Consider the following 18,054-nt stretch of genomic DNA (forward strand, 5'->3'; position numbering starts at 1 on the left):
CCCCATGTGATTCAGAAAGCAGGAAATTGAAAGAGCCTGACTGAGAGGAGAGGGAGCGCAGAGCAATAGACACATCCAATATTTGTCTGAAAGCTGCTACGCCCGGGACGCAGGAGCTGTCATCTGCCGGCGCTGATTCTGCGTGCAGCCCGAGCCGAGCCTCGCTGCGCGCACCGGGGGCGACAGGCGGCGGGGACGGAGCTGGGCTCGCCGCTCCCCCGTGTAAACACTGCGGGGCGAGAGGGAGCCCGCCGCCTTCGTGCTCCGGGCAGCAGGCGGCTGGATGCGGGCTGCCCCGGACCTCCGGCAGGTCTAGCTGTGCCCGGCTCGATGAACAAAACCGGGAGCTTCGGAGGATCTCCTGCCTGTGGATATAAATAGGGATAGGCAATCGGGATGCGCTAGCTTTCTCCGCCGGCGCCGCAGCTCCTCCGTGCTCCGCGCCGCCGCTGGGACAGGGCGATGGACATGAACATGAAGAAGTTCACAGTGCGCCGCTTCTTCTCGGTCTATCTCCGCAAGAAGTCTCGGTCAAAGAGCTCGAGCCTAAGTAGATTTGAGGTAAAATTCGCCTTAAGTTTGTTACGTGTAGCGAATGGTGTTAGGTGCAGGCAGCAGAGGTACGGGAGAATTGTAATGCTGCATTTACTGATGTGGTAAGTAGTTAAAGGTGCTCTTTCCCTGGAGGTGGTGATATTCGCACCTAATGTTCTTTGTTTCGGTGTAATTCAGTGCTTTTTCTCGGTAGTATTCAATACATTGCATAATATATTTAGTGTGTTGCCAGGAGTCCTTTTATCAGCCTTGCAGGGGAGGAGGAAGCTGGTTCAGGACATCGTGAAGTTGTAGGAAATAATTGCAGATCCACTTAAATTAGCACAAATGACACCAGAGTTTGAAATAGCCTCATATTTTAGTCTTCCCCTGCACGCATACCAGTCTTTCTTAGTGCTAAGTTTCCAAATAATTAATCAATTTGCTAGTGCCTTTCATATATATGTGGTGTGTTAGACAGGGACTCTCTTAATTGTTTCTCCATAGGTTCTCATGTTTGCACATATTTTTTTGTATTTGTCTTCTCTCCCATGTAGCTCTCTTGGTATTTTTTCATTTACTTTGTTTTAGGAGAAGTTGTTCTTTAGGAGCTGGGGGCACAATGTCATATTAAACCTTCCATGATTTAGCAGTGTGGGGAGATGAAGGCAGTTCAGGTGGGAGGTATTAACAAACTGGAATGTGTGAATGGGTTAGAACCCGGATTTCTGCCTGCCTTCCTTCAAACCATTGTTCTTCAGCCCTGTATTTGGAGCTGTGAATAGTCGGCAGGATGTGAGATCAATTGAATAGATGTCAGTTATATTTATGTTGTTCACTTTATCATTGCAGATGATCTGCAACCTCTGCATTAAAATAGAGGTAGATGGGGCCTGATTCCCTTCTGTCTCACATTTATTTTGTGCTGGTGTACTTCAATTGACCTCTGAGGAGTTACTCTGATTTGCACTGGTACTCCCAGGAGAAGGATTAGTCTCATGCTGTGTGAATACGTTTTGAAATGTTATTCCCTTAGTGTCCTATTTAAAGCACCAGGTAATTGTTCGAACATAAAGTTCTTCATGTGTCATTGCTTAAACAGGACATGCCAAAAAGCCAAGTTTGTGACCTGTTTTGTTGGTTTTTATTTTCTTTCTTAAATATTTAAAATCAACTTTCTTGAAAAATGATCATGTAGAATTTTATTTTCATCATCAAACAGACATGCTATGCATTTAAAAAAAACCTAAAAACTTTCTCCTTGGAACAGTCGCATCCCAGTAGGACTGAGGGGAGAGATGGGGATACCTTTCCTTACCCGATTTTATAGTCAGAATCACAGAGTTTAAGCTAGAATAAATGTTCTTCATAACACATTGTAAATCCTCTAAGCTCATGCTCCAACAGAGACAACAGGAAGTAGACCTGGAGTTACATGAAGGAGTTCTGAGACAAATGAGTGTCTTCACAGGCCACCAATGTCAGGATGGGATGTTAGGAGGGGAGTTGGTTTAGAGAGAGCAGAGCCCCACCAGACCTCATAACTATTCATTTGACAGTGCCATAGTTTAGGAGAAACAGATTCCATAATACTAATTATTTAATTTACTGGATAGTCTGGTGTGAATGACCAGTACAACTCAGCATTTGTATCAGGCTAGACTCTTGCTTCACTTACAAAAAGAAAAGGAAAGAAAAAGTCTTTGCAATCCCTTTGACCACCAGTGTTAGATTTACTGAACTTTCCCAATCATTATTAAATTGTTTTCCCTTAGGTGAGCTGTATTGTAATGATTTTTTTTCTGATTTTAAATAACTTGCTTCAAGGAGCAACATGATACGTACCCTATCGCACATGTAGCTTCAGAGCATTTCACCCACTTCCCTCCTTTCTTCCCTGGCTTGTCAGAAATGACCAACATGATGCAAAGTGACTCAGTATTACAATGGAGTGGAGAATAAGGGCTGTTCCAGCTATGAAGAAAAAAATATTCATAAAATCTGTTCTTCTATTTAATTGTGAAAATCATCAGAGATGTTTCTTCTTTGGGCAGAGGGCGACGACCGAACATGGACATCAAGTCTCCTGTGTGGTTTTCATCTCTGAGGGCTTCTGTGTATAAATTTGTAATTGCAGGTTAACAAATACTTATCAGACAAACAGAAAGTGTGAGGAAGACCAATATTAGATGGTTTTTTAGAAGTGAGAATATTCTTCATCCTAGTGGGTAGATATTTTAAAAGATGCAGTAAAAAGGTACAGGTTGTTACATCATGGAATGAGTAAAGGTAAAATAAAGGAAAGAAATTTGGAAAAAACACATGGTGCATTGCTTTGCTTAGTGTGCATTAGCTAATGTATCTGGCAGAAATTGTGTTACACGATGTCATTTGAAATTTGGAAGGGAACTGTTTTTACTAGGTTGTGTGGGATTTTTGTTATGTTGTTCTTTTGGCAAGTTGGAAAGGAGGGTTGAAGGGCTCAAGATAGATACTCCTAGGCTCAAGCATTTAATATGTTTAAAATACCACTATTAGAGTAGATTCAAAAATAATACAGTATTAGTTATTAATATAATGATTAATTACTTTTTCTACTGTGGCATTCTACACTTCAAATTCACTTGTAATTACAGTCATAGCTTACAGGGCCAGGATACAACTGCAGAAAAGGACTTACCAAATCACAGCTTGTTACCCGACCTTTACTTGATTGTTTCAGATGCCAGTGTCATTGCTATACCTGAAACAACAAGTACATCACCTTGTGTAAATACCTGGGTTTCACACTTTATCCTGCTAAAAGAGGCAGAGTGCACTCTGGTAAATGAGATGGTATTAGGGTTTCATTTCATCTTGCCTAAAATGCATGCCCTTTTTATTATTCTGGAAAAACCTGGCTGAAATATGAATTTATTTGGCTACAGTTTAGGGGTTTCAGTTTATATTGTTTTTCAGTATGGCCTGCATTGCCCTTCATTTAAAAGGTACCTAGTGATGTAATTTTATTGAATATGCAGAGCCAAGTTTTGCCCTTCTGCATGCACAGAGTTCTGATTGAAGTCAGCTGAAAATCCGGCAAAGTCAATGGGAACTGCATGTGTGCATCTGAGAAAGGGCTTTGTTTATGGTTCTTGCTGAGTGTTGATGAACATGAATGTGAAACCATCAGGATAAAGTACACACAGTGGGGATCTGCTAAAGACTTTGAGACCCAGTGGAATGCATCTTATGGCAGTGAGAAATATCCCTTGATTTATAAATCAAAATTTAAATATGCCATTGGAATAAGCCAGGAAATACCTAAGCATATAAAGACTGGTAATATTTATTCTAATTATGCAGGAGCATCTATTTCTTTTTCTTCTTTTTCTTTTGAGAAAACAACTAATTAAAACATTAACTTTTATTATTTTTGGAGATGTTTCTGACTTTTATATTTCTGACATATTTTTAATTCATTATTCATACACTTTAATTCTTCTAATTAGTTTTTAGTTTTACTGGTAATGATGAATCCAAATTATGCTTAATCTATGTATGTGGCTTAGAGCCTAGCAGGGTTCTTGGAAATTAATTCAGAATTAATTTGGAGCCTGGTGTGCCTCGGCATGGTCAGTTTGAGAGGCAGGATTTCCTGTAGATGATTCAAGTGTGGGTCCTCCTTTGGTTCCAACCCCGGGCACGTAGGAAATGGAAGCGAGCCTATGCGGGCTTGTAAGTGGTAGTGCAGGAGGACTGGCACTGGCTTTGTAATACTTTGTTACCAGAGGTTTTTTGGTTCTAATCTTGGGCTCTGGTTCTGATTTCGTGTGAGGTTATATTCAACAAGTTCAAGTTACAGCAGCCTTAGGAAAGAGCCCAGAAAGTGCTGAGCTAAACTGCTCCTTTTCCACAGTGGGCTGGAGCAACAACGCTTCGCTTGCAACCGCTTGTGGATTCTTCTGCACTTGTATAAAGAACAATTCTCTTCCTTATCAGCAGTGTCTTTTTTTGTATTTTTATAGTTACTTGGTAGAGGAATAGAGTCTTTCTGTCAAATGTTACCCAGAATAAAGGCAAGGTAAAGAAAGGAGATGGGGATTATCAGCCCAAGAACATCTCCACAACGTGTAGGTCCTGAGGCAGCTTTAGTTTTTTGGTTTTTTCCCCTGTGGTAATGATCATTTTTGTGATGTGTGCTCTTGTTACAGCAGAAGGTACCAACACTGTTGTAGTGTCTAACTTCCCCCAGCTGCAGGCAAAAGACTTTTATGAGGAAATGCTGAAGTTCTTGTAGTCTTGCACAGCTTGCTGGGGGGAAGGGAGGCAGAGAGGGGAGAAAGAGCAGGGGGAGCATGTAGTCCCTCAGATAGGTCACTTGAGGAGCCAGGAAATCCATTTTTCAGGCTCATTTTGACGACTTGCTGTGACATCACAGATGGTTCAGACCTTTGTGCTTTGCATTTCCCATTTGAAAAAAAGAAAATTATGATAACTATTCATGTCCTTAAATACTATTCTACCTATTTACATTGGGTTTGGTAGCAATACTCTGTGTAAATTTTCATAATAAAGGAATTGCTCCCAATTCCCCAACTGCTTCTGACTTTATCCCACATAAAGACTCATGTGCCTCAGGCTCGATATGTGCTCCTTCCAGCAAGCCTCAAATTAACAGCTGAGGTACACAAAAGGAAAATTAAGCAGGTAAATATAGGAATAACTTGTACACAGGAAAATCACAGAGAATTGGGACTGGAAGACATCTAAAAATCCTTTATCTGGATTCCTCTTCCTCCTTAGACAACATCACTATATCTAAACTCTTGCACCAAAGACATTTTTCTAACCTCTTACTGAAAGCCTCCAGTGGTAAATCCCCATAACCTTTGTATGTGGCATATTTTGCATCATTATCCTTCTCATCTGAGGTTTTTTCCTAATATCTAACACAAGTTTTCTTAAGGCAGTTTAAGCCTGTGTCATCTTATCCTCCCCACTGTAACTGTGAAAAGGAGTTTTCTTTGCAGCAGGATTTTTATGCATTTGAAAGCTGTTCACGTCCCTTTCTGGTAGGGTAGGAAAAGTATCTTTTCTCCTTTCTGAAAGTTAGGGACTTGCAGGAACAAGACCCTGGGCCAGTTACAGAAACACTGTTAGGGAGTATCTCTTCCTGTTTTGGATGGTAATTGTCCCTTGTAAAAATCACATATATCTCAAAGGCCCCTACCCTGCCAAAGACCAATTCAAATTGTCATTTTATGCTCCATTTCCACCATCTCAGTGTCTGCATGACTCCTTGATTTGATGGTATTTGTCATCCAAGCCAGTGCTGACAGAGCTGATCCATGGGCTCTGGTGTCAGGTGAATTCTGACATAGATCACACAACTAAACGTGGGCTCTGGTCACACAGCCAGGGCACACAAATGTTTGGGCATAGGGGCATGGGACCATCATATAACAGAAGAGGTCTTCATTTGGTGGTGGGATGAGCCCTGTCTGATCCACAGGTGGGACACACACACGCCTACAAACCTGGATAGATAGAATGACTGATGGAGACAGGGCAGTGCCCTCTCTGAGCCAGGCAGTGCCCTGGTTCCCTGTGCCTGGAGCATCTGTGTGTGGGTGTGCAGGAGATGAAGAGCTGAACCTCAGGGACTGTTTGGGACCTGTGGGCAGCTGAGCCCCTGCCTAGCGTTTATTTGGAGTAATGTAGCTTTATGCAAGTGAAAAACATGTAATTTTATTTTAAATTTTAGCTCATAGTATGATGTCCTGTCTGACCCTGTGGCACAGGAAGTCTGTTCTCAGGGGTTTTAGCTCTCCTACATCTATTTTTATTATTAGTAGCATTTGCTTCATGCATTTTTCTGCTAGTTTCAGGAGAAGACTCCTTTTTTGTGTGCTTTCTGCATTTGTGTCCTCACAGGTAACTGGAAGTATTTCTAAAGTAAGACAGAAATCAGAACAAAACCCTTCCTTATGTTGATTTACCAGTTACACAAGTGCAAATACTTTTCACCTAAGTATTTGCTAGTCATTTCCTTTTGTTCATTTAACAAGACTTACTGTCCCAGTTCAGTAAGGATTCAATAAAAGAATTTGCTGTTAATGAAGACTCCAAGTACTTCAGAGAAGCAGCACTTGGTTCTGCACACAGGACACACTCTGTGTATGTGTTACCATCAGCTCTTACAAAGTACAGTTTTGCTTCCTGGAGAACAAAGTTTCAGGAAATGGAAAGAAGCCATTGGATCACTAAATCTGCCTTTCTGGCTGAGAATGTATAAGGAAACAAGTGTTCCATCCATTCAAGGTCCAAGCTACATTTCACATGCAGGGAAGCTCCTTCCAGGCAAAGAGTTTGGGGTGCAAATTCCCCCAGTGAGTGCCTGGATCGTGATGGGGTGGCCACAGCCTGGCTTTGGGAGTCTTCGAAGGGAGCAGTTGTCCTTTGCTGTTCAGTCTCTCTCACTGCTTCGAAGTGTACTGCATCTGAAATGTATCAGTATTTCAGCAGAGCTGTTTTCACTGTGAGATGTGGGAAAACTTACAGCTCTCCTCTAGCTGAGAGCCAGGAGTTCAAGGGTACTGGAAATGCAAACCTTTTAGAGCAGAGAAGACAAAACCACAAAGTTTCTAATGAAGAAAATATTTTCCTCAGATTGCAGTGTATTATTAGGCATTGTGTAGCAGTGCACAGGCAAGAAAGGAAGATACAGTTTGCCAGTGTGTCTTCAGGTGGTAAATAATGATAGTAATTGGCAAAATGAGTTAACTCATTAAACCTCAACACCTGAACTCATGAAAAGTCCAGATGTAATTCAAGGGTGTCACGCCTCTTTCCTCCAGGGCCAAATCTGAGCCTGTGTATGACTGGCAGAAAGCAGTAAATAGTTCTACTTTCAAGAGTTGTTATGAGTAAACTGAAGGCTTTGCAAGGGGGGGAACTGAGTGTGTGGGTTTATCGATAACATTCACCTTTCTTTTCTTTTAGTAGAAATTTCTATTGCATTTTGCTAGTGCATAACAAAGAAAATCATAAATTCAACTTTGTTTTCTCTACCTTCACGTTGCCAGCAACTGGTGGACAGGTTCTGTGGCTCTGAAAGATATCTTAGCCTTAAACTTCTGCATCAGCAGACCTCCATGCCAATCTTTCCTGTATCATACAACTTCTGTGACTAGAATATGTCTGGGACAGCAAATGACATTGTAATTGCATTAATTGAAAAGCCACCTCTCTAAATATCTGAAACCCTGCTGGATCTGCTGCTAGTCTGCACAGTTCCTACTTTGTCCCTGTTTGGTTATGCATTGCAATTATTACTAAAGAGTAAACTGAAAGCAAGCCTTTATGTTAGATTATTTCAGTAACACAGTTTAAGACTGATTCATATCACTAGATTTGAATTTTTTTAGTACTTAGTGTGTGCAGATGTTAAATAAAACACACTTTAAAAGGCTTTTTATAATATTTCATTATGTAATAAAAACTTGAAACTCTTTTCTGGGAAGTAACATCACTAATTTTTATTCCAAAACAAACTAACTTTTCTACTAAATCAACACTATTAAGATAGCTAAACTAATACATTTTCAAAATGAAAATGATTTTCATGTGTTGGCATTGTATGGCTGATTTCAAACACACTGCAGTGAGTGCCTAAATTTGAAAGAATGAAGAAGAGGACATATCTGTTCTCGTTTTTCAGCTTCTTGAATCCTTGAGAGTTACCTTTGTATGTGGCAACCAGTGAAATAGACATAAAAGGAAGGAAGGAAGGAAAGTGTGGTAGTTAATATTAACTCTTCCTTCCACATTCTGTCAGCTTCTCTTCCAATTCTGCTTCCAAAGGAGGACCACATGGTTGGGTTTACTCTAGAAATGGGTGAAAATGTGTTATATGAATCCACACATAAAAGTGCTGTGGGCTGTGAAGGCAACAAAGTTCCCACTGAAGTAGGCATCAATTAATCCCTCTCAGTCTCTCCAGCACTGTGAAGTTGTCCAGCTTTATGATGCCTGCCAGTCAGAACTAATAATGCTGTTCTATTTTCGTTATTTAATCCTCTTTTGTTCATGGTGTAGTTTTAGCAATTCTAAGGCAGAAAATACGTACAGCTAATAAAGCAAGAGTTGGGTCAAACTAAGCTGAGGGGGATTGAGGGGAGGCTTTGCTTTCTCCTTTAAAAAGTTTTAATATGCATTATCCTTAGCTTTGTGGCTAAATCAAGCCATTATATCATAAGGATGAGCACTTCGGAGGCGTTTGGTCTGGTCTGAAAAAAGATGGCTGTGCGTATTATGTTGACTACAAATTGATCCAAGACAAAACAAAATCACCCATGTTAGCAGAGCTGGAGACAAACCAGCTTTCCAAAATCAGTTGCTGAGATTTGTTTTTTCCTCCCATGATTTCAAGTTTTTATGCATTTGCAGAATTGAAGAATCCATGCTAAAAGCATGCTTCATGCTTTTTCTTTTCATAATTTTATGGAAAAACTAATGACGCAACATAATATACCAAGCAGCAATGCTGATAAGGATGGTGGGCCACAGAACTCACACTGTCTGCAAAGCAGATAGGATTTATTCACCTACTTTACTCTCTTCCACCGGTACAATTATGGCAGCATCCAGATGTCTCCTTTTCCCTTCCTATGGCTGTTAATGCTACAGCATCCCTTCTCACACAGCAGAGGAACTCCACCTGTATTTGCTGTTCCCTGAAAAAAAAAAAAAAGCCAAATGGAATCTTTTGCCTGATGGTATGAAATGAATTTCTGGAAGTCTTTTCTGCAACAGGGATTTTGTATTCTAGCAAACAAATTTTTCATTTCTCCCAGACAGGAAAACCCATGTGGGACATATGAAAGGAATACTGTTAATGACTCTGAGGATTGTCACTTCCAAAGCACAAACTATCTATTGTGATTATCTGCCAGAAGATACATGTTTTAGTCCCAATTGTCTTTTTGGAAAATCTCTCCACATGTGAGGATAAAGCTTATACAGCAATTTACTCTTGGAGATGGGTATTCCACTAGGAAAGGGTGTAAGTTACCCATAACAAAGATAATTTTGTGAACGGTGCCGACTGAAATTTTTCCCTTGCTTGGTTTAAAAGTATTTCCTTTCTCTATAACAGGTTGTAAAAGAAGCCATAAAATTAATTTGAATAATGTTTGTATTGAAAGAAATGCTATAATAGGCAAGCATTTATGATGTTATGGGAGGAGTTGTTTCCCTGGAGTTGTATGGAAACTTTTAAAGTTTTGAGTTAGTATTTCTATCTTTCTCATAACATTGTCAAAGGGGTGAATTAAAACTGTAATCTTTTCCAATGCAGGTGATCTGGGTCATTTCAAAAACACAACAATTTTTGAAGAGCCTTATTTATGAAAAACAAATCAGTCCTTTGCTTCTGCTCTTGACCACTTATTCTTCTATTGATCAGTCTTGGGTTTGCTTTTTGCCTCATTTTTTGTGTTTATCTCTTCCTCCTTGTTGTTAACCACAGGCACAACCATGGTAATTATAACCTATCCCCAGGGAAGTGGGGACTTACAAAACATTTAACAGGCTGTATGCACCACAGCCAAGAAAAGGTTTGCCCTTTTACCCTAGCTTTTAAAATTATTCTGCCAGTGTGAAATTTGTGGGACTGAGAGGGAAGTGAGAATAGGGCTCTCTCCATGGAGTACCACTATGGTTTACAAGCACTCATTTATCTTTCTGGTGATCAGTGAGCCGTTGTTGTCTGGGATTTTGTATCATCTCTTCAGGGAGGCAAATCAACTCATTCAGTAACATTTTTCAGTTACTAAAGAGAAGAAATTAAGTTGTTTTGCCCTCCTGGGATATGATTCTTTACTCTTGTCTGCAGGCTTTTCTTCCCTCTTGTAAATAAAGGTTGAAGTCCTGAATGTGCTGTGTGCTGGTGTAGAATCGCACAGCTGGACTGCGGAAATACTGAGCTCCACACTGATGGAAACTGTACCCTTGAGACCAGGCTCTTGCCTCCTGGTGTCTACTGAAACTCACTTTGCCTTCTCTGATGTTTCCCTTGTAAGGTAACAGTTCTGCTTTTTCCTTCTCCCTCACCATATCATTCATCTGATTCTGCTTTTTTGTTTTATGCTTTAGACTCAAACAGTGCAGTCATGTGTTTTTGCTTTTCTTGTACTGCCTCTGTTTTGGTACTTTCCACCTTCACTTTACTGAGGTAACTGGGCAGTCATCAGTAAAAACAAAGCTTTGTTTGAGGAAGCTCTGATTCAGAGACGATACTCACCTCTGAGGCTGGGCAATGGTCAGATGGCTCTGGAGCCAATCCCAGATGCAGTACTTATTATATATCCCAGAAATATCCCCATCTCATATACTACAGTCCTTGCCTATTTCTCTTCAAATGCCACTGCATTCTGGCTTTCTGTAGTTTAAATGTCTTGTGATCATTTCTCCTTCTGGGAGAGCAGCAGAAAAAACTTGTAGGGAGTCCCCTTGCCTCACAGCTCCCGAGTGTGTTGCTGAGGGTTTCATACCTATGACTCAGCTCTGCTCCCAGTTGAGCATGAGCGTCTGTCTGTCTGTCTGGGATCTTAGCTTTGTATAGTACCATCTTCACAGCACCTCTACTCTGATTTTAAAGCATGGTTACTATGGCACCTACAATATCATAGAAAATAGTGAAATAAAGAGATCAGTCTTAACATTTTGTGTTGCACAACAACTTTTGCCTCTGTTTTCACCCTCTATGTTTTGTTTTGAACCTCGATGAAAAAAACTCACAGTGAAAATGAGATGATGATTTAGTCCCTTATTGTTCTAGATATGTGAAATCATGCAAAGTTTCATGATCTGTGCGCAGTCATCATCCATTTCAGCTTCCTGAAAGGAGTAAACCTGCGAAGTTGTTCATCTTGGGATTTCCATGACAAAGTTAAAACTAGCCTGCATGAATTTAGTCATTTATGATGAAAAGATCTTCCACTGAAAGCACCTTACCCTTGTAGTTAAGGGCTACTTCTGTTAAATTTACAATGCCATAAAACCTAAACCAGTGCAAACTTACATGATTCAAAGCAAATGAAAAGCAAATTAAATTGCTCTTTTTCCCTCCCTGGAACTGTTACGAGATCTAAATCAGAAGAAAACCTGTATTGCTTTTGTTGGGACACTAAACACCATAGCAGACTGGCACTGTTGATAGAGCAGCATTCCTTCCTCATTTCCGAAACCTGAGATGTAGCAGAATGCTTTAACAACCTCCTCTGGTACAACCTTCCTTGGCTTCTCTGTCTTCTGGCTGGTGGCCTCAAGTTGCCAACAAGGACTATACCAAAAAAACCCTTGTAGTTTAATGCACACCTTGTATTATTACCAACTTTTGGGCTAGCACAAAATTAGCGTCCTCATAACTGAGTGTGTAAAAGAGGGTTATCCCCTAGCCAAGCCTGTGAAACTAGAAGGCTAAATGTGATAGTGTTGGAGGGTAAAGTGCCCTTGGCAATAGATCTGGATCTGAGATCACAATATTTTATCCATGTGACCTCTAAAATATATTGACACTGTCAAATCAGGAATCTCTCTCAGTGTAATTCAAACTTTTGTCCTGAATCTTACAGAGTGTCTTGTTTTCAGTTTAGGAGGAAAGAACTCTTCAAGGCATATTTATTAAATGAAACTGGCAAAGTGAATCTTGAACTGCTGATGTTCTCAGCTAGTCGTGGATGAACGAGGTATTCTGTTAATCCTGCAGGGATGCAAACAAAAATGTCAGAGTATTTATATGACATATATATATATGTCACTGATTTTCCTTTACTTTTCTGAAATGGGGATGTGTCAGTGTGCTGTGTGTGTGTCATGTAGTCATCTGTGTGAATACAGGAAATTGTTGATTTGGATTCATTTTTTACCTAGGTTCCTAAAAAAATGAGGCTTTATACATGCCCCCACACCCTTTTCTGGCCCTTTGCTTTGAAAGCATTGTCAAATTTAACAGAGAAAGGGAGAAAAAATAGTGTTCTTGAAGACATAATGTTCATAGAAGATTCTTGAGAATAGGGGCCTGGAGAAAGGACAACACTGCTACTCCAAAATGAAGAAATGGGAAGCGGGAGCATATTTATTTTCCACTAAAGAGACTAAACAGAAGGAGATGGCAGGAAAGGGAGAGCTTGATAAGAAATGGGGATTTCTCATTCCACTCTTTTCAGAACATTGCTAGATTTTGATGCCAGGAAGCAAAATAGGATTTTTTTGGTGAGAAGTGTATTTGGATTTGCTGCAGAAACAAGTGGATTAGTCTATTTACCTGTGTAAATATTTAGGCTTTGAAATAAATAGTCCCCGGCAATGATGTCATTTATTGCAATAGTGCTGTCTTTTACTAATGTTTTTCCCTTACTATGAAGTAAGCAAGCTCTTTTGTTTTAGCAATTCCTGCTTTTAATGTAATGGGTGAGGCAGAAGTCACTAGCAATGCTATTTTATCAAGGTTACTGAGATGCTTTTGCTATAAGGGGCAGGCAGCTTAGTATAATACTGTGTGCTTTTCCCTTTGGAATGCAGTGATCATCTTTGTGTGGAAATGTATTAAAGATATTTGCCTGAAGCCACTTAAAACATGATGTACCAAGGGGGAAAAAGAAGCATTTCACTATAATTTATAGAATAAAAAACTCACAGAACTTTAAAAAAAAATAGACTAATTTATCAGTAGAATTATTTAAAAAATCCTATCTAAGTTAGTAGAATGTATAGGTTGACAATGAATTAATGAGAAAAAAAAATCACAGTATAATAACTTCCAAGGTTTCAGAATCCTTTTTACAGAAGTATAATAGAATATCAGTGTTTGCTTGAAATATCTTGTCTTGCTAGCTCATTGTTGCTTTGATGACATGAATAATTAATTTCCTTGGATAAAAATGGATATTTAGACTGGCGAGAGAGGCTTTGCAGGTACAGTGAGGAGTCCTCAGGCATGAATATTTGGAGTAAGGAAGTCTGGGAAGAAAATTGGTGTTTACTGATGTTGTAATTGAAATAGTACACTATAATAATTGTTTTTAAATTCTGTTGTATATAACTAAACACCATCAAATTACTTTGGTGTCTCATATTGGCACGCTGAACAGTCAAGTGGGTCAATCTACAAAATTTTGACGTTTTTTGATGTTTGCAGGATGTGTAAATAGCAAAGCAAAATTTCTACTTGGTGACACTTCACATGGTGAAGCTGCCAAATTTCTGAGCCAAGACCTGACTGCATACCTGTGCTCCACAAATTGGAGTTAAACTCATCCACTTTTGCCCAGCCTCCTTACACTTTGCCTCTGAATTGCAACTGAGACATCAATGCATGCAGGAGAGAGGGGGACTTGTGTGGGCACGTATGACAAATGTTTTACACTAACCAGATTATACACATCTTTTTAACAGACAGTCTGTTCTGTTGTTTGCAGTAAAGGGAACATAAGCAAATAATGTCTAGTGGTCTTTGCTCTTTTTCAGGACAGTTTCTGAGTGGGATTCGTATGATACACTTTCAAAAGAATATGTTGTAATTACAGCCATGGTTTGTGTGTGCATATATATACATGGCATTTACATGAATAATGCATTTAACGGTGTAAATACATATAGAACGGCAGTTTTTCCATGGAAAGTGCTACTAAGAGGATTAGAGTTTGATCTCATAATACCGTACACAGCCTCTCATTGACTCAGAGGGGAGGATTGTTTAGTTCTGGCAGTCACCAAGCAGATCAGCAGCTCACATTCTTGCTGCTGACATTCTGTTTGAACTGAAATTGCTAAAAAGATAACTTGTTTTTTAAACTCATGAAAATGTCTCCCCAATCTGATATTGTGCAATTTATTTAAAAAAAAAAATTCTCCATCATGGTTTAAATTCCTCTTAAAATTATTTTCAGGGCATAAATGAGCAATTTCTGACCTTGTTCCTTCCCTTTTGTTCTCAGCTGTTTTTTCTATATTGTCTCTTGTTCTCACAGGTGTAGATTTTTTCCATTTTGGTCTGTAAGATGTTTTTCCTGTCCCTGAAAAGTGCTCCTAATGAAATCATCTTTTTCCCAGCTGCTTGAGATGCATCTTCTGTTCCACTGCCGAAGCCCATAGTGTAGACAAAGCCACTTACCTCCCCTTGTTTACATAACTTATAAACAATCATTTTTGCTTGTTTGTTTGAAGCAAACAAGCTCAGCAGATCATTTCATGCTACAAATGTACTCTCCTTGAAACTTCTGAGTTTTTTCTGCTGCCCTCACTTCCACTTCCTCTGTAGCCCTTCCCTTTCTCATAGAATGGCAGAATGGTTTGGGTTAGAAGGGTCCTTAAATATCATCTTGTTCCAAGTTCCCTGCCATAGCCAGAACACCTTTCACTAGACCAGGTTGCTCAAAACTGTATCCACCCTGATCTTTAACACATCCAGGGATGGGACATCCATGACTTCTCTGGGCAGGCTGTTCCAGAGCCTCACCACCCTCACAACAAAGAATTTCTTCTTTATAGCTTACCTAAATCTAGCCTCTGTCAGTTTAAAGTCACCATCCCTTGTTCTGTCACCACATGTTCTCCCTTCTGGTGTTGTACCAAAGGCTGAGGATCCCCTTTGGCCAGGGAATGTCTCCAGGTCACAGAAGGCAGCTCATCATTCATATTTCAGTCCTAACAACTGAGAAGTGGTTTTGCCTTCGCACTGACAGTTTTCTTGCACACACTGCACCATCTACTAGTGACACAAATGGCTTAAATATGAAATCACCAGTTGCATTCCTCTTTGTTTTTTTCAAATATCTGTGCTGTTTTACAAAGCCTTCCAGCTTTTCCTTTCATAGTTCATCATGCTAGGGAAGGGAATGGCTTGCACCCAAAACTCTCTCTGGGTTGCCAATGCATTTATTAGCATAATGTTAATGACTATGAGAGTTTTTTGTTCTGTATGATAATCAAAACTGTCTTCATAATTATGATGGTAAAACTCCAAAGCAAAATTCAGACATTTCCTTTGGTTCAAATAATAGATGTATGTGTTCTCCACTGGGCTCCATTTCTTAATGATAAATAGCTCTCACTTAAAGAGAATACCTGCACTATCAAACTTCCCCAGTGTTAGTACACCTGTGTTTTATTTCACAACCAGTCCGTTCACAAGCTACTTATTTTTCTTAGATACTTGAAGGTGGGAAGCCCTCCATTTATTTGTGGTGCTGGTGTCCCTCAGACCAGACAGGCACTCCCTGGTTCCTGCACTGGTGTTCTTTACTGTGCCACCATGGTGAGCTCTTGTGCTCTTATCTGCCCTGATTTCAGTGGTACAGCAGCCCCCTTCTAGAGAATGAGGTTTATGCTTACTACTCCTACACTGAAAGCTCTTTAGTTCTGGACCAACCAACACTGCTGAACTCCTCAGCAGCCTTTAAGTACATTTTTCCTAGAGCCTACTTCATTCACCTCATTCACACTCAGGATTCATATTCAGGAATTCCTGATAGTCTGAGCAAAGAGACTCAAATACTGTGAGGTTTTCAAACCCAGAGAGTTTTATCTTATGAAGAAAAAAGAAAAAAGAAAAAAAAAGTGTGGTGTCAGAATAACTTCTGCATGTGTTTCCTTGCCTTTGTTTCTTCCCCTGCTTAGGTATTATTGGGTTTTGATCAGGGTGCTCTAAGGGGATTTATAGATTTATATTCAGATCTCTGCATCTGATTAATCTTAAAAAGTTTTCTATCCTATCAAGTCCTGCACAGCTTCCCATCCCAGATATTCCTCCGAAAGGATTTGTGCTCTGACCACATTGTTTCTCTTCCTGACTAGTCACATTCAACAATACCCCTCTCTGGAGGGGTGTATAAACAGGAAAACAACTAAATATAGATCACAGAGAGAGAAGGAATAGAATGCAACAGTGTGCATAAAAAGAAGGACTGCTTGCACAGATGGTCTAGGGCCTAGAGGAAATGTGGAGGGGGAGAGAGAAAGAGAGAGGCTTGAGAATGAACAGAGATGGGGGAAAAATTACCTGTGGTGTAAACTGTTTATAGGAGAAAGGAGGCAGACAGAACATCCTTCTGTTGCCTGGAGCACTCTGTAATGAACTGGGTTAGCATGATCAGAGAATAGAGGCCAAACTAGACTTGAAATCTTGTTTCCTTCATGATTATCTGCTGCCTTGATTAGAAGCTGGTCAGCAGAACAATCTTGAATACTGCAGCCACCTTCTTGAGGGCAGCTTGCTTTGGTGGAGCAGAAGGCAGGAGAGGTCAGCCTTCATATTTAACAGAACATAAATATAGTCCCGTGGAATGGCACACCATGAGAATTTTAGGAAGGTGCTATTTCAGGCATCTCCCTGCCTTGGTCTATTGCATTTTTTATTTTTATTGTCTTATGTATTAACACAAGTTGCTGACCCAGAGCAGCCTAACTGCCTCTGGTCAACAGACTGGCTTACGGGAGAAAGAGGAACCTTACACCTCTCCTTCTCCTTCCTGCAGCCCTCAGCCAGCTCTTACCCTTCCTGCCCAGGCAGGTGGGATGTGACTGCGGCACATTGCTGTTTCCTTACAGATACGCAGCAGGACCCATAGGTATTTGCAATTTCCACTTTCTTGGCAGGCATAAGTTGCTTTGAGTGCCTCTGTAAATTGGGAACATGGGGTGCTTTTGTGGTAAATTTTGGACTTTGCAGCAGTGGCAGCAGGAGGGAATGGGTGGTTGTGCTTCGGCAGCCTGCAGACAATGCCTTGGTGTCTTGGCTCGAATCATGGACAAAGCAGGCTGACACTGATACCCCAGGCTGTGGACTAGGGCACTGGTGGGCAGATCTCTGTCTGTACTGCTGTCTCTGACATGAGTGCTGTCATTTTCAAGGGAGATGGAGAAACATATTCAGTTGGGAAGCAGAAATATGTTAGATTGCCATTGCTAAGACTGCCAAACCCTAATGGTTCATTTTTGGGAGAGTACACAGAAGTCTGAGTAAATGAAGGCTGGATTCAAAACCTTCTGCTGCTTCTTGCTGTGCACAAATAACTTCTCTACAAATAATAAATACATTGTCTGACCCCCAGCATCCTTCCAACAGACCTGCACAGGCTTGACTGTTAGTTGCTGATGACCTCTTTTTGGAATTGATGGTTATGTGGGGCTTTTTATATTGCCAAGCAATTTAACACTCTTTTGTTTTCTGTTCTATGTATAAGTCTGCAATTACTCATATATTTTGTTTAGAAATATGTTTGGAAAAAAATTATAGTGACAGAAAATAGCCATCCAATATCCCGTTTAAGTGTTAAAAGCATTCTTCATTCTATCTTTCATTCGTGAAATGAGACACATGTTCATTTGAGGAAATTTTTTCTTGTTTGAGCAAGAATGAGGGAAAAAAAGGCCATTGCAGAAGAACTTTAAGGGGTCTATTTTTCTGGAAATTAAACAAGCAGCACATTTGATAGTGCTCCAAAATGGGGAATAAGTCAGTTTGTTGGTTTTGTT

At 40.2% G+C, this 18,054-nt stretch overlaps 1 protein-coding gene across 1 annotated transcript in view; it reads left to right on the forward strand.

The window, feature by feature from the left end:
- Positions 1 to 211: 211 nt before the first annotated feature.
- Positions 212 to 18,054, forward strand: part of RPS6KA2 (ribosomal protein S6 kinase A2) — a 159,242-nt gene continuing 141,399 nt past the window's right edge. Inside the window, exon 1 of the mRNA XM_058836823.1 lies at positions 212 to 561. Within this exon, the coding sequence (XP_058692806.1) occupies positions 463 to 561 (99 nt within the window). The 5' untranslated portion in view covers positions 212 to 462. The remainder of the gene's footprint in view (positions 562 to 18,054) is intronic.

Source organism: Poecile atricapillus, chromosome 3 (genome assembly GCF_030490865.1).
Source record: "Poecile atricapillus isolate bPoeAtr1 chromosome 3, bPoeAtr1.hap1, whole genome shotgun sequence".
In the NCBI taxonomy this organism is placed as follows: Eukaryota; Metazoa; Chordata; class Aves; order Passeriformes; family Paridae; genus Poecile; species Poecile atricapillus.